Genomic DNA, 16,875 nt, shown 5'->3' on the forward strand with positions numbered 1-16,875 from the left:
ACAAGCTCACCAAAGCAAGACCATCCAAATTAGTGGCATGCAGGCCATTCTAGCTCTTTTTATTGTATAAAAAGACTGACATGATACTGTGCCTTTTAGGCCTTTCCTATTGCTGAAACTGTGATATCAGTGATTATGTTTGAACACACTTGTTGGTAATGGTCCCCATACAATTTCCCTGACCAATATGCACAGGTATTTATTCTCCTGAGTTCAGAATTACAATTACAGAATTGTGCTATGGAGTACTAGGGAACTTCATAGCATATAGCAGTGCGTTTCAACCTTTCCAACCCCAGGGATCCTCTCTCATTTAGCAGGGATCTTACACCCAGTTCCTCCTTTCATTTAGTTATCAAGAAGAAAGGATGCTATAAACACTTGATTTCTCTTCGTGACCCCAACGGTCATTAGCATGTTTGTCCTTAATACAGTTGAAATCCACTGAATTGTCATCTAATGACTAATCCACTGCAGGGTGAAAGTCACTCACTTCCACTGGGCAAACTGGGGAGATTTACACCAGATACCTTTGACACTTAGGGAAATTCTCAGATCTGGGGAAGAGGGGGACCAAGTATTCAAATCTCACGACTTAAACTGTTTGCAACATCCTGCAGTTCATTGTCTGTATTTATTTTATTTGATCTTGTGATTAATTCCACGAGCCTTTTGTTTGCTAATATGGAATAGCATCAGGAGGAGAAATTTACACAATCCAGTCCTTATTGGCTATACAACTAGGGAGCTCCATATGGCTACAGGCAGTCCCCGGGTTACGTACAAGATAGGGACTGTAGGTTTGTTCTTAAGTTGAATTTGTATGTAAGTCGGAACTGGCGTCCAGATTCAGCCACTGCTGAAACTGACCAGCGGCTGACTACAGGAAGCCCGAGACAGAGTTTCTCTGCCCCGGGCTTCCTGGAATCAGCCGCTGATCAGTTTCAACAAAGCTGAATCTGGACACCTGGGACAGAGCAGCTGGGGCACTACCGGGTAGGTCCCCACAGCGCCGCACCTCGGCGCTGCGGAGACCAACCCGGCAGCACCCCAGCTGCTCTACCCCAGGTGACCCCAAGTCAGCCGCTGCTGAAACTGATCAGCGGCTGATTCCAGGAAGCCCGGGGCAGAGCAACTCTGCCTCGGGCTTCCTGTAGTCAGCCGCTGGTCAGTTTCAGCAGCGGCTGACTTGGGGACGCCTGGCGCAGAGCAGCTGGGGTGCTGCTGGGTTGGTCCAGTAGCGCCGCTCCTCCTGAAACTGACCAGCAGCGGCTGAATCAGGACGCCTGGAGCAGAGCAGCTGGGGTGCTGCGGGGTTGGTCCAGTAGCGCCGAGGAGCGGCGCTGCGGGACCAACTGGCAGCGCCCCAGCTGCTCTACCACAGGCGTCCATGAGAAAAGCCTGGTCTGCCAGGGCGGGGGGGGCGCACTAGCTGCGCCCCCCCCCCCCCCAGCAGACCTGGGAGACGCGGGCGGCGGGATCGCGGCGCATCTGGGCGGTCCCGCCGCCCGCGTCCTCCGGGGCGAGAAAAGCCCCGTTCGTAAGTATGGATCCGACGTAAGTCAGATCCGCGTAACCCTGGGACTGCCTGTATTTAAGAAACGGACATTGATCATTAGTGTCTCTTAAAATGTAGTACATTCCCAGTTACTCTGAAAGGGCTTCTCTAAATGTGTGCTACATTGAAGTTTTAACTGCTAAAGCTGGGAGTACACACACAAGGAACGGACAGTAGAAAATGGTACAAGTTGTACTTCTCAAAACTGGGACTCTCTGGTCCGGCAACATCCATGGTCAGGAAGAACCATGGATGTTCCTGGACCACAGAGCCCAGGTATAGGGAGGCTGAGCTGCCGGGCAGGAGTAGCAAGAGTGGGGTGGCGACTCAGCCAGGATTCCTGTGTTAGGGGAGGGGTTCACAGAGGGGCAGGCAGTGCAGCAGGGAGTTTTGACTCCTCCTGTAGGGGAGGGCCAGCAGCAGCTGTGGAGCTCCGGCCACAGAGCTCCGGGGCCAGCAGTGGCATCCAGGGAACTCTGGCCCCAGCAGCAGCTAGGGAGTTCCAGCCCTGAGCATGGAACCCTGGCCTGGGGAACCATGGCCAAGCAGACAGCAGGGGGGCTGGTTGGACCCTAGCCAGGGGCAGCATGGGCCATGTTGGAAGGGACCTCCCCAATTTGGCAAATCCCCTTGTTCGGGACCGGTAATGTCCTGAGAGTGCCAGACGAGGGAGGTCCAACCTGCAGCAAACGACAGCAGTTATAGCCATGCCTCTCTTCAAAACACTTTTTGCTCTGATGATATTGTTACTCGTGACCCTTTATCTGTAAAATGGATAAAGTACCAAACCTTTTGGGGTAACTTTATTCAGTCAGATTTAGAACAGAGGCATTTATCTCATTGCCAATTTTTAGCTAATGACGACTTTCACTTAAATATTTGCAAAACCTATGAAAACATTCAATCCTGCATTTTTTAAGCCTGTGCGCAACATAAAAAGCTAAACAGTTTTTTTCCAAAAAAATTTGACTTCATTGTGAGGCCATCTTCTCTAGCATGCTTATATATTCCCAAAATTAGTAATCTGAAAGAAATATGCTCAGCTCATGCTGAAGATTTATAGGTGTTTGCTGGGAAAGAATTCCTCCTCACAAAGGAATAAAATAAAATAAAAAAAAAAATCACACAAAATGTTTTAGAAAGAGGCAAATTCCCATCTTTTACTGAAAGCCCTTTCAGAGCTCTGCCTCCCCCTGAAACAATTTTTTGTTGGGATTTCAACTTTTCTGTAAACTGATGTGTTATCTACATCTTGTAGACCTGATATCGAATGCAACTGAGCAGCAGTATGGAAAAATTTAATTAATTCATTGTATCATTCTTACATCTCTGCTTCAACGTTCTTTAGCATTTTACCATCATGCAGTACATTAAGCTGACAAATATGTACCGTACTGCACTGGGAACAACATCAACACTGTTCTTCACCCAATGGCAGCCGGAATATAATCTTGTTGTATCTAACTCTCAAAATAGGGGGTTTTAGCCCTATTTTTCCCTTACTTGGAAGAAGAAAACTCAAACACAAGGAAGTCACTTGCACATGGAATACCAGAAATTAACAAATCAGAACTTCACTGCAAAAAAAAATGTAAATGTTACATTATTTTCCAGCTATCCACTTGTCACACTCTGAAGGCTTAATCATGGATCTTCTTCACAAAACCATTACCATGCTTTCTTTTCCAAATATGAAGACAAGCTAATATTCTAAACAGCCATAATTGTTAACTTAAGTAACACGGAGATTAAGAAGATAGATTTATTCTTCAGCTGTTTCTCAAATGAAAAACACCACATCATTTTGTCTTAGCGGGATACATAAGAAAAATCATTACACACATCCCAAAGAGAATTGAGAATCTTTTCACTCTGTCTACACTGGTCAAAAAGTGTTTTTAAAAGACACTGGTTAGAAAATGCCTTGGGATTGTATCTCTTGTAGTGTACCATTAAGCCCCACACCAGTGCCATCACAGTTTTTAATCATAAGTTTTGGTTGTGTGGCATGCCAATTGGTTGCAGCACCTGAAATGACCCCTTTTGCTCAGGTCTGACTAAATGAGTACAGATTATTTTTGTTTCTCTTCAACTTACCACAAAGCCACACACATAAGAACTTCAATGGTTCAGAGAGTCCCAGCTATAACTGTCAGTGTGCTGTTCAATTATGACAGTTGCCCCCAAAGTCATGACACTCAACAAGAGACTTGAACATTATATGTCAGATGCTTCAGCGTTCCTGAATGTACCTTTTACAGAGTTGCCATGGTGCTGTGTGGTTCTATCAAACAGACGTGATACATGCACTTACTAAACCAAAAGGTAAGCAATGTGACAAACCAATTCAAGAACTCAACACCACTACAGTGGACTGAATGTAGACATGCCTTTCTGGTCCTACTCAATGACAGTTAAAACTATATTAATTATTCTATCCTCTAATTCTTGAAAGCACTGTTTCCCTATTGAGTATGCCCATACTCCTTTATGAACATAGCTGTTTAATCATCTACGCTACTTTTCAGGTAATAACCCACAAGTTCATTTGACCTTGGAGGACAACATTTCACTTCAATTGACCTTTCAACAATAGTTTCCTCCTTTCAGGCCTTGTCCAGACAAGTATTTCATTATGACCTACAGTGAACTAACTGAACAAGATCAGACCCATTCAGAAGTCTACAGAATCTGAAGCTGCCTTTGAGAACCAGCCGCAGGAAATATTTTTTCTTGAACATAAAAGATGTAGACACAAACCAAAAACATCAAGTCTCTTAACCACGGCTTAAAGAGTAGTTTTTTAGTCTTAATACATTATACTGCTCTTCATTTAAAGAAACAGAAATAAAAAACTTCTATTTAGTATATGGCTGTTTCAACCATTAGCTGATGTATATATTATGTAGTAAAAACCATTATTCCACTTACTGTGCCACACTAGATACAGCAGGTAGTGGTGACTCCTCTGATATGAAGTCTATGTCATCTGTGAAGCTGTTGCCCTGTGACATTTCATTGCTGCTCCCTTCTAAGTGCCTTCTCACTAGACAAATAATTTAGAAAAAGTGCAATGCATTAGGGAGGATATATATACAGACACACTCTTTCTTCTCACCTAGGAATGCACATATTTGATCATTTAAAAAAACCAGTCCTATCATAAAATACTGTGTTTTAGAGCACCCATGATGATTATTAGACAGATTATGCCGTATGCAAACATGTACACACATGGTATGGAACATACACCATAAGGACAAACACACAGGAACCCTTTTACAGTTAAGCATTTTTTTCCTGAGGACCGCTTTTGCTCCAAATGGAAATTCACTGTATGTAGAATCACCAGTTGGATGCTGCAATAAATTAAAACAATTGGGGTATGTCTACACTACAAAGTTAATTCAAACTAACAGACGTTAGTTCGAATTAACTTTGATAGGTGCTACACATGCAAACCGCTAGTTCGAACTTAATTCGAACTAGCGGAGCGCTTAATTCGAAGTAGGTAAACCTCATTCCACGAGGACTAATGCCTAGTTCGAATTAACTAGTTCGAATTAAGGGCTGTGTAGCCACTTAATTCGAACTAGTGGGAGGCTAGCCCTCCCCAGCTTTCCCTGGTGGCCACTCTGGGCACCACCAGGGAAACTCTTCTGCCCCCATCCCAGCCCTGGAGCCCTTAAAGTGGCATGGTCTGGCTACGGTGCCCGTGCCAGGTGCAAGCCTGCCTGCACCCAGCCAGCAGACCCTGCACCTGGCACGGCTCAAGCCAGCCACCCGCTGCCACCCAGCCCTCCACCTCTTCCCGGGACCAGGCTGGCGGCTCCCGGGAGCCTGCCCAGGTCCGCAAGAGGCGGGCGCCCGCCTGGTCTAGTGCAGACATCGTGGACCTCATCCACGACCTTCGCACTAGGCACAGGAAAGTGGCCGTCTAGGATAGGATAGCTACCAGCCTGGCCACCCAGGAGCAAGTTTGCATGAAAGTCAGGGTGGTCCAGTGAGACCCCCGACCCTGAGATCTGAGCTTAGAATAGCCGTACTGGGTCAGACCAAAGGTCCATCTAGCCCAGTAGCCTGGCTGCCGACAGTGGCCAAAACTAGGGACCCTGGAGGGGATGGACCAAAGTCAATGACCAAGCCATTTGTCTCGTGACATCCATCTCCAGCATTCCACAAACAGAGGGCAGGGACACCATTTTATCCCCTGGCTAATAACACTCCATGGACCCAACCTCCATGACTTGATCTCACTTCTCTTTAAACTCTGTTATAGTTCTAGCCTTCTCAGCCTCCTGCAGCAAGGAGTTCCACAGGTTGACTATTTGCTTTGTGAAGAAGAACTTTCTGTTGTTAGTTTGAAGCCTGCTACCCATTCATTTCATTTGGTGTCCTTTAGTCCTTCTATTATGGGAACTAATGAAGAACTTTTCTTTATGCACCCTCTCCACACCACTCATGATTTTATAGACCTCTATCATGTCCCCCCTCAGTCTCCTCTTTCCTAAGCTGAAAAGTTCCAGTCTATTTAGCCTCTCTTCATATGGAACCTGTTCTAAACCCCTGATCATTTTAGTTGCCCTCCCCTCTCCCACCCTCTCTCTTCCTCTCTCCCACCTCCTTTTCCCAGTCTCCCCGAGTTTTGTTCAATAAAGAGAGTTTCTATTTTTGAACACACATGTCCTTTATTTTGTATATCAGGAATGGGGGCTAGGGAGGGGTAAGTGGAAGGAGGTGAGGGAGGAATGGGGTACGAGCCCCCGATGGGGAGGACTGGGCTGGCTCTGCGGGCTCCTCGGGGTGGAAGCTCTCCTGAAGCCCCTTGATTGACCCCCCCTTCGGATGGCAGCCTGCGGCAAGTGCAGCCGGGCTGATGGCCGAGTGCTGTGATGTGCCGAGTGTGGGCACTCAGGGCACTCCAAGCCAGGATTGCGTTGCTGTCCCTTATCGAGTTAGACAAGCGAGCAAGGAACCCCTGAGAACTGTCTGTCCGGGGTGGGGGTCGGGTCCCTTTAAGCACAGCCCTCGGCTAGCCTGAGACAGCAGCTCCACGCTCAAAGTCCTAGTCTGATGCCCTGCCGGCACTGCTTCCAGCCATCCTTAACCCTGGTTCAGGGTCCACTCAATGTGGACATGCTAGTTAGAATTAGCAAAACGCTAATTCGAACTAGTTTTTAGGTCTAGATGCACTAGTTCGAATTAGCTTAGTTCGAATTAACTAATTCGAATTAAGTTAGTTCGAATTAGTGCTGTAGCGTAGACATACCCTTGGGGACTTACTTGAGAAATAAACCAAATAAATAGTATTCAACTACACCCAGGTTCTCATTTAACCAAGCACAGAGTGCAAGAGATTTCCAAATGCCAGGCTTCATAGGCACTGAATATTACAAACACCTTGAAGAGGGAATCACTCAGGGTATGCCTACACTCCAGAGTTTTTCTGGAAAAACTACACTTACATCCACACTGCAACTGTGTTCTTTTGACAGAAATTCGAAAGAACAGGTTTTTTTTCCAATAGTGGTAAACCTCTTTCTATGAGGAAGAAGCCTTTTTCTGAAAGAGCTCTTTTGGAAAAAGGTGTGTGTGGACGGGGAAGCGAGATTTTTTTCCCCGAAAGAGGAGGCCTCCAGGAAAAAGCACAGGTGCCCTAGTAGCCACTCCATCCATAGTAATCACAACTAAAAGGAGAGATAGTGTCCAATCAATGTGTATGCTATCTTTCGAAAAAGCAGATCACTTTTTTGATGTGCTTTTGCTGTGTGGATGCTCTTTTTTGAAATAAGATTTTTTCGGAAGATCTCTTCCAGAAAAGCTTCCTCTAAAAGAAGCCTGCAGTCTAGACATAGCCTTAGCTGCAAACACACATTGCTTACACAGCCACTCAACTCTGTTTTTGTTGGAAGCTGTAGAGAGACTATGAGCATGCATTTTGCTTCCCTGAGGTATGGGTGGAGCGGGGACAGCCTGCCAGAGAGGAACCTCAGAAATCCATGATCCCCAGTGCTCCTAGTTGAAAGCTCAAACATGGAACTTGGTACCAAGAAACAGAACAAAAATATTGGACCAAAGAATCTTTCTACTGGGATTAGGAGGTGAAAAAGACTATTCACTAAAAATGTACATTATAAGATGGGGGATGTGGTAGACTGAAACCAGTTCAGAATTTGTCTCTCCCCTCTACTTACTATAACCATTTCTCATGATCCCTCACTCAAACCCTTATTAAATCAATGTTGATAGAGCAGCAGGATGTATGACAGCTTGCTTAGGAGGATACGGACTCACCGGTAATCAGTAACTAATATAACTGTGGCCAGAAATGCTTGTTTTCTTCTGCATTTAATGAGAAGTAGCCAATGTTTTCTTTCAGTGCAGACTTTGCTATGGTTATTTACAACCTTCTCAGCTCAAAATTAACTTAATGTTGTATACTGTTAGGACCACTTGGGAGCTGAAGTTAGTGCAGAATACTAGTGCTTGCTTATTAAACTCTGCTTCAATGCTGGGAGCACATTGCACTCTGCTCTGTAATTTGCACTGCTTCTAATAATTTTTTTTCTGGTTGAGTTCAAGATGTTCATCTTCATGTATAAGATGCTAGGCAGCTTGGATATAATTATTTAACAGATTGCTTTTCTCCCTCTGTGCAATCAGCAAAGGCATTCAAGCTGTAGCTCACTCAAGGTAAAACATTCTTGCCCACAGAGTATGCCACAGTAGTCTGCTCTCTGTCTTCTGAAGCTCTTTATGATCCCAAAACTTCTAATAACCAGATGTACCATATTGCCAGGTGATATTTTAACATTTATTTCTGAGCAACAGCATTTCACCCCAAAGTGCAAATCTTTTCCTCACACAATTTATCCTGCTTCCTATATCAATAGGAGGCCAAGAGGGAAACCAAGACAATTTCTCCATATGCTTTTCTATCAGAACCATTCAATTCATGAAACATCAGACCATGCAGGAAGTTATTCTGTAAAGTATTAAGCCATTGCTAGATAGGGTTACAGAAATCAAGAAACCTGAACTAACATTAAAAGCAATTTAGTGTTAAATCCCTTTTCACTGCTGTCATTCTAAGTCATGATCCCTTTCCACAGAGTTAACTCTCTAAAATATTAGCCTTCTAATCTTAAGTTTTTCCATTCTATACCACAAACACTTTATCAGTGATAAATTCACACTTCATATCATAAAGACAATCGTAACAGCTGGGAACAGTTATCTTTTTGTCCAGAAATGCTCTTTGCAAAAATGCTTAATTTGTTATATTGCAAGATGGATTTCCAAAATTCACTTCAAAGTGAGCATTCACTCAAAACAAAATATCAAAAGTCATAACAGAAAGAGAAAAATATTTTCTGTGTGAGGAAGTCATGAGCTTCTAAGCAACTAAATAGAGCTTTGGAATCACTCATGGCAATGGTTCAATTGGATAGTGATGCTACACAGGAATAAGCATTGTAGTTGTAAACTCTAGCTACCACATATACATAGCTTATAACAGCTGCATCTCAAACCTGAGTAATTGTGTACTCTATGTTATTTTTCTTCAACCAGTCCTCAAGAGTGGTCTTACAGGAACAATCTATTCTGTATGGGAGGGGTGTTTGTTTTGGTTTAGTTTTGGGGTGGGTTGTTTTATTTTGATTTGTTTGTTTTTAAAACCCATTCTATGTGCTACCAAAGGGACAAAGGATCTACAGTAGAATTCTCAGCTCAGTTTACAAGTTCAAGCTAATCCTCAGAGGATGATTTATGGAGGATAATAATTTGAAGCAGCATTCTATGAGAAATGTCAATGTATAGCATCAACTGCATCCCAAAATTATTCCTAGAACATATATTTTAGAAAAAGAAAAATACAATCTTGAGTTAAAAACGGACAGTGATGCAGAATCCACCAGGACCTTTGGTAAATTGTTCCATATGTTTCTGTGTCACCATTCCCTCTCAGAGACAAGGGGGAAGGAAAATTCACAATCCTCCCCTATCATTGGGGAGAGACTTTTCATTGTGGTGCCCTGATCCAGGCTTTATGACATCACAGAATTTGATATTGAAGCCAAGATGCTGTCTCCCATATTGGATTGGGACATCACTGAACAAATCAGGCAGGAATAACAGGTTGCCATTTATTGTATGTTAAGGGAAATGAGGGACGAAGGAAAGGAAGTGACAAAGGAGAAAAAATCTCATTAGCTTTAGGTAGGTAGAATTACGCATTCTTTAGTTTTAAATATACTATTTAGATTCAGTTAATATATAGGGTGTGTCTACACAGCAATGTTATTTCAGAATAACTGCCATTATTTCAAAATAAGAATGTGAGCATCTATAGAGCAATTCCATTATTTCAAAATAATTTTGAAATAACAGAGGGCTTAGTCTGATTTCTGTAAACTTCATTCTACGAAGAATAACGCCTATTTCAAAACAATTATTTTGAAATAAGGCGTGTGTAGATGCTCCACTTCTGCTATTTCAAAATAGCCCCTCGCCAGGGCCATCCTAAATTATTCCGTCCCAGTGCCTCCTGGGGCTCTAAATCAAGATAGCACATTTACATTAGGGAAGCCATTAATTTTGAGGCTTCCCTGCAGTGTAGACGTGCTATTTCAAAATAAGCTATTTCGGAAGATCTCTTCCGGAATAGCTTATTCCAAAATAACTTTGCTATGTAGATGTACCCTACATAACCAAAAAAGTAAAGGAACTACAGCAGAATTCGCAGGTCAGTTTATGAGTTCAATCTAATTCTCAGAGGATATTCAGAATGGTCAAGATATATCCAGTCCTGATCACTGGCTGCTACTTTTTTCCTGCTTTGCTGCACCAACACCCAATAAATTCACCAAAAAACAGATTCACCAAAATACAGATTCACCAAAAAGTCAGACACATGATGAAAATCTGAACCACACACACACACACACCTGGACCAGGTATACCCTGGACATGGACAACAAAGAATTTGAGTAAAGGCAGACATCTAGAGAAATTAACAGGGTAAGAGAGACACATGAATGGTAGTGGGGTGTAAACCTGCGCCAGCTTAATTACATATAAAACATGTACTGTCACATCAATAATCAGTCCCTCAAGACATATATGATGTTTTGTGTACTGTAGACACTATGCCTTGTACCTGGTGATGGTGGACAGCTTGTAGAACAGATGGATAAAGATGACCAGGAAAGCTGTCGACCTGCATGCAAAAAACACAGTGCCAGACAGGAAGCAGAGAATAAGATGAACCACTGCTCAGCCAAAGCAGTAAGAAGATTAACATTCAGAGAGGCAGTGAGGATCAGGTCTCTTTCTCTATTAGGAGTTAAGTTGAAAACAGGTATTTTATTACAGAACACTATACAAAAGGAACTTAGAAGACCAACAGTCAATTCCAGTCTATTCCTTCAATAAGGTTTTTGTTTTTGTGTCACTCTTACGTACTAGATTTTTGCTTATTTCCCCCTTATGTGGAAATGGCTTTATATTGCTACTAGAAAAAAATTATTGCACGTTAAAACTGTTATAAACAAAATAATCTGTGCACGATACCATTTTATAATTTGTGATATGTTTTTACCAACATGCATACTTTCTGAGCTAAAACATGACTGGCTTTCTGGTGCATGCATACAGAAGGTGACAAAAAAGTTTCTTTACCTTTGTTCTAGAATTGTTGGTGGCTTTATATTCTAAAGTATTAACCTCTTTAACTTTGAGGGGACTCAAAGCTAGTACAGTAGATAATAACATTAGCTTAATGAGACAACTGTCTCTTTTACAGACAACATGCATCTAATTTAGAAATGTCTCTCAATGAAGATAGTATAAAGTGTGATAGACAAAAGCAAAAGTCTGTGTTCATGACTAAAAATTGATGTTATATGCTGCCCACTAATATTTAACTCAAAAGTTAGTTCGTCTAAAAACTTCTGCCTGAATAAGGTCAGTGCAAGACTGGGCCCTAAAACATAACTCTCTCAAGTTCATCTGAGACACATGATCTCCATCTGCTCCACGACAGAAATGAGACAGTAGTTCTTAAGCTAGGAATTCCACTAAATAGTGATGTCACAAAGTTATGCTTTATTTCCTATCTCCACCTTGTGATTGGAGATTACACTGCATTATCTAGTCTTTTGGATATCATCTTTGGAGAGGGCAAAAACTTTTTCAAAGAATAATGTAGCTGGGCATAGATGCTAATTTATTTGAAATCAGGAATGAAAATAATCCAAGTCTTCTCTTTTCACAAAGTGCCATATAAATATCAGACCAATGGCCAGTCTAGTCAGGAGGTTCTCAGATGAGCTTTAAATGTGAACAGTGTCTTAAAAAAAAAGTGAGCTGATGAATCTACATACAGGCAGTCCCCAGGTTACGTACAAGATAGGGACTGTAGGTTTGTTCTTAAGCTGAATTTGTATGTAAGTCGGAACTGGTACGTATTGTAGGGGAAACTCTAGCCAAACATTTCTCCAGAGCTCAGTTTTATTCTCCCACACCTCACTTCCCTCAGTCCTTTATTTTCAAGCTAAGGTGTCTGCTGAGAAAAACCACTCCGCGTCTCCCTGGTCTGCTGGGGGAGGGGCGCTAGCTTCGTGTCTCCCTGGTCTGCTGGGGGGAAGCAGCTAGTGCGGGGTTGCCTCACCCCGTTTGTAAGTAGGGATCCGATGTAAGTCGGATCCATGTAACCCGGGGACTGCCTGTATACGGTTATACCATAACATTGTCTTTCTTCCTGTTTATAACATTAACTGACTGCTGTCCCACTGGCACCTATTCCCTCACTCTATGGCAGTTTATCTACATGGTAAACAATTAGGGAAGTGTTTAATGTGGTACTTTTAAAACATTTTAGCGGCTGGAAGCAAGGCCAAGTGGCAAGCCAGCTCACTTGCGTCTACTACCAAATGCTGCTATTAATTGTTCACAGACTGAGAACCTGTGATCTTAGCTAAGAATGTCTAGTATAAAGTGTCAGGGAAAGTGCAAATGAGAGAGAATTATAGAAGTTTTAATTACAATTGTTGGACTAGTGCCCTAAGAGTATAATGGTTTATATCCCTAATATATTTTCATCCTATATGGTTTTAGGTATTTTCATTATCCATCTAATTCTTTTTGAAGCATTCTAAGCTCTTGCCCTCATTTATATATTGTGATCTTGACTTCTACAGGTTAAGTACTGTATATGGTAAATAAAAGCAGTCTCTTCTATTTTGCTTTTCACATTCACTGGCAGCCCATAAGGCCGGTTACAGTGGCTGGAGTGAGGGATGTTCAGAATCTCTCCCACCCCATCAGTTTTTGCACTTCTTCAAAGTTGGACATGCACAAGTGTTAGAGGGTCTACAGCTGGTCACTTTTAAGCACTGGTCCTGTACTAAATCAATAAAGATGCTGCCAAAGTTGCCTGGAGCAATGCCCTGGCTACTTGGTCAGAATGCCATTTATATTTGGCTTGACTATCCCTCCATAAAGAGGGGCAGCTGGGCCAAATGATTTTGCAACTTGGAAAGTAAGAGCACAGAGGAGTTGCTGAGAAACCAATTTCTGGCAACACTGGCTTGTGCACTGTGTGGGCAAGGGAGATAGCTGACTCAATGGAGCTGAGCAAGACTGGCCTCCTTGTGAGAGGGGACTAGAACAGACAGGGTCCCTCCCAGGAGGGGTTCGGATTGCAACTTCCCTCACCTCTCTGCCCAAAATATCTGAATTGTCAGCACTGCTTGCAATCCCTTGTTCTTGTATTACAAACTCAGTTTTCATCTCAGATATGCGGTGGCATATTCACTCTAAGCATAACAACAGATTTAGTCAAAAGAATAAGAGATTCTGAAAAAGTCACAGTGCTTTGCAAGACAGTCTGCTGTAAACACTGTAGGGATTTCCTAGATGGTGCCTTAATCCATACCAGTTGAGATGATGTTGTGCACTGAATAGACTTTGTGGACCCAGTTGGCAAACATTAAAAGTTCCCTTCTGCATGCTAATGTAGTCCCATTTCAAACAGCACTATTTTATTGTGCACTCAGAAACTTTTACTATGCACCAGTAGGGTGCACGTGGGCCAGTTAATGTGCAATATACTAGTGCACATTAGAATTTACACCTCAGCCTGTGGGGACTAAGGTGCCATGTAGACAATCCTTTAGATAGACTTCAACAGCATACATGATCTGTAAAAAGATAGCCAATTTAAATCAAACGCTTTAAAAGCAAGTTACCATATTACATAGGAAATATTCACACTAATATTCACTTCATTCTATAATCTTTTAAGTATATAAAGCAAGAAAATTACATACGGACTTACATTCCACAGAATCATAATTCCTAATGACATAGGTAGTGGAATGGCATGGTGTATACATGAGCACAGAATAGAACTCTCAATCATTACGGCATGCTGCATCTGAACAGTAGCAGAGAGCAAATAAGAAAATACACCCTTAAATTAGTATGAAGATACTTCAAACCTACCTGATTGCTTGAACATCCTTGTAAGACCTAGTGGGCAAGAAGGGTGTAATATATAATGTGTATATATCAAGTCAATTTCTGTAGTATCATGACATTTAAAATTTCTGTAATAAAGGTGTTCAAATAAAAAAATCCACCTCAAATTTTTACAACGCGAACATAGACAAAATCATCATCCATATGAAATGTCTCTTTCTAGTGAACAAATGCCCATATCACTGAAACTGCATTTGAATCTGAAGTGGCTGGCAGGAAGGCTTGTTTGTAGAAGCAACAGAAAAGTCTGGATGTTCAATCAGTCCCTGACCTAAGTATCTGCTCTCACCCAGATATGATCCTCCAGAAGAATGTGGAGGAACACTAATGAGACTCTGCATGCACTGCTGGTCCCCTCGCTTTAACTACTAAGAAAGCAAACAAACTTCTGGTTTAAACAAACAAGCTTCCAGTCTAAGAGTGGGAAAAATGAATGATTCCACCATGGGAGAGGTAAAGGCACAAGGCCTAATACCTGCCAGAATACCATGCAGAGGAAGAGAAATGGATCTTGCCCTGTAACCATGACAGCGTGAAAGTTACAATAAATGGCCACAGAAAGGAATTTTCGACCAGCATACCCAGATGGAAAGGGATCCTGGCTACACTGCTGAGTGGGCCATTAAAAGTCAAGCTCGTGCAGAGCTGACAGGCTCCCTACCCAGTTCTGTTCAGCTCCCCAGTAGCAACGACATGTCCCTGCAGCCCTTAGGCAGAGGTGCTGGTTGGGTGCTCCTTTCACTGCCTCTCTCCCAAGTAGGGTTGGCAGGTGTCCGGTATTGAACCAGACAACCATCTGGCAACCCTACTCCCAAGCACCAGCTCTGCAGCTACCACTGGCCAGGAACCACACCTAACAGGAGCTGTGGGGTGGCACCTGTCAGTAGAAACAACACAAAATGTGCAGAATGGCCTTGGTAATTCCTTCATCTCGGAACTGAGGGTTATGTGGCCACTTCCTGGGAGCTGGCAAAATGAGTATCACCTAGGAGCCACTCTCTCCCTCCTGCCCCCCAACCCTGAGACCCTTTTTGCACCCAAACTTCCTCCTGGAGCCTCTACTCCTCACAACCTCTCATACCCTAACCCAGCCACCTCCTGCATCCAAATTCCCTCCCAGAGCCTGCATCCCCTGCTGCGCCCAGCAGCACTACATTAAAAAGCATTTGGGAATATTACAAAGAGATGACTCATTAAAGCATAAACATAAATAAAAAAAAGTTAAAAACAAGCCACTCAACATGAAATTAATAAATCCTGAGGAACAGAAGCTCTAGTTATTCTGTAGTGAAAACAAAGGATCTCTCTATCATCTTTAGGTGCCTAAGGAAGGCCTAACATCATCAGACCCCCCAGCAGCAAGTGATGCCCTGTTGACTTAATCCAATCATTCCAATAATGAGGCCAACATGCAGCTCCAATTCCATCAACATAGTCTATGATTGCACTTCAACCTCATGCAGCTACAACTGCACAGAATCAATTGCTGACAATTCTTGTCAGCAATGAGCAAGTTTTCTGGCACAGATCTTTTTTCCAGCCCATAGCATCTCAAGAGGAATTTGAACAGGACTTCTCCAGAAATGGAAAACCCAACATGACTACTGTATTCACACTGTGTCCCAAAAAACCAATTTCTCAGCATTTCATAGCACAGAATAGTTTTCATTCATTCAGATTAGACAGATATTCTTGTGCTCATTTAAATGCCACTCAACAATTATTCAGCAAATTGAGCTATTCTCACTCAATTTTGTATCATACTATTCAATGACATTTTGAATCCATTCAGAAATACATTTTCAGGGTTGGAGATACCATCTAGTACTGCTGAATACAGTCAGAGAATCAGCTGCCCAAGTCCAAAACACTTTCATGTCAATATAGCTGATGTTTTTAGGCTAGCAAGGAATGAGTATCGATTGTGTTAGTTTGGCATTTCTGGAGAGAAGATGGACAATAAGCACAGTCAGAGAAAATATTAGCTTAGACATTGATACTTTACTATTTTTTAGAAAAAGAGAAGAATCTGACCTTCAAATGAAACAATCAACAGACAGTTAAAGCTTGTTGGTTCTGCAGGAAGAGCTTCTTAACTCATACAAACTCTTAAAGCAGGGGTGGGGAACCTCAGGCCTGGGGGCTGGATGCAAACCCCTGCTTGCCTGGATGTGGCCCCTGAAGGCTCAGGGCCCCCCCCCAACTGTGGGGAGCCCATATTCTGTACTAAATAGTAGTTATGTTCATGAGTTAATTTAGTTTGAATGTTTTTAAACCTTGCAGTAATAAGGTTCAGGACATTGTCCCATGATCTTCAAATGATGCAGGAATCTAGTTTATGTAGAGTCTGGAATTTAGCAGATCTATTTAGCAGATATTTAGCAGTATACCTATAACATATGCATTAACTTTCTAGAATTTTCATGGCACTGGGTTTTCAGCCTTGTACTTTACCATCTATTTGGGAACATGAATAGCTATTATAACACCACCCACATTACATTTTGTCACTTATGAAAAAACACCATATATAGACTAGCATGGAAATGTTAACGTTTCTCTTGATATACTTAGAGTCAATATGGCAGACACAAACCTATAACTGACATTTTCATTTAAGCTATTTTTTCCTGTTTCATGAAGTTGAATTTGATCCTAATTCTTTGCAAAGGAAAAGATTAGATTTTTCTGACAACACACCGGTTGTGCGAAAGTCTCCAAAAATGACGAAGTGTGTAGTTACAGCTATTTCTCCCTCAGTACGAACCTCAGCC

At 42.4% G+C, this 16,875-nt stretch overlaps 1 protein-coding gene across 1 annotated transcript in view; it reads right to left on the reverse strand.

The window, feature by feature from the left end:
• LOC102453877 (potassium voltage-gated channel subfamily KQT member 1-like) overlaps nt 1–16,875 on the reverse strand; it is a 655,800-nt gene that overhangs the window by 591,254 nt on the left and 47,671 nt on the right. The window contains exon 7 of the mRNA XM_075901205.2: nt 4,490–4,604. Coding sequence (XP_075757320.2) covers nt 4,490–4,604 — 115 coding nt within the window. The remainder of the gene's footprint in view (nt 1–4,489; nt 4,605–16,875) is intronic.

This window comes from Pelodiscus sinensis, chromosome 1, assembly GCF_052426305.1.
Source record: "Pelodiscus sinensis isolate ZL-2025 chromosome 1, ASM5242630v1, whole genome shotgun sequence".
Lineage (NCBI taxonomy): Eukaryota > Metazoa > Chordata > Testudines > Trionychidae > Pelodiscus > Pelodiscus sinensis.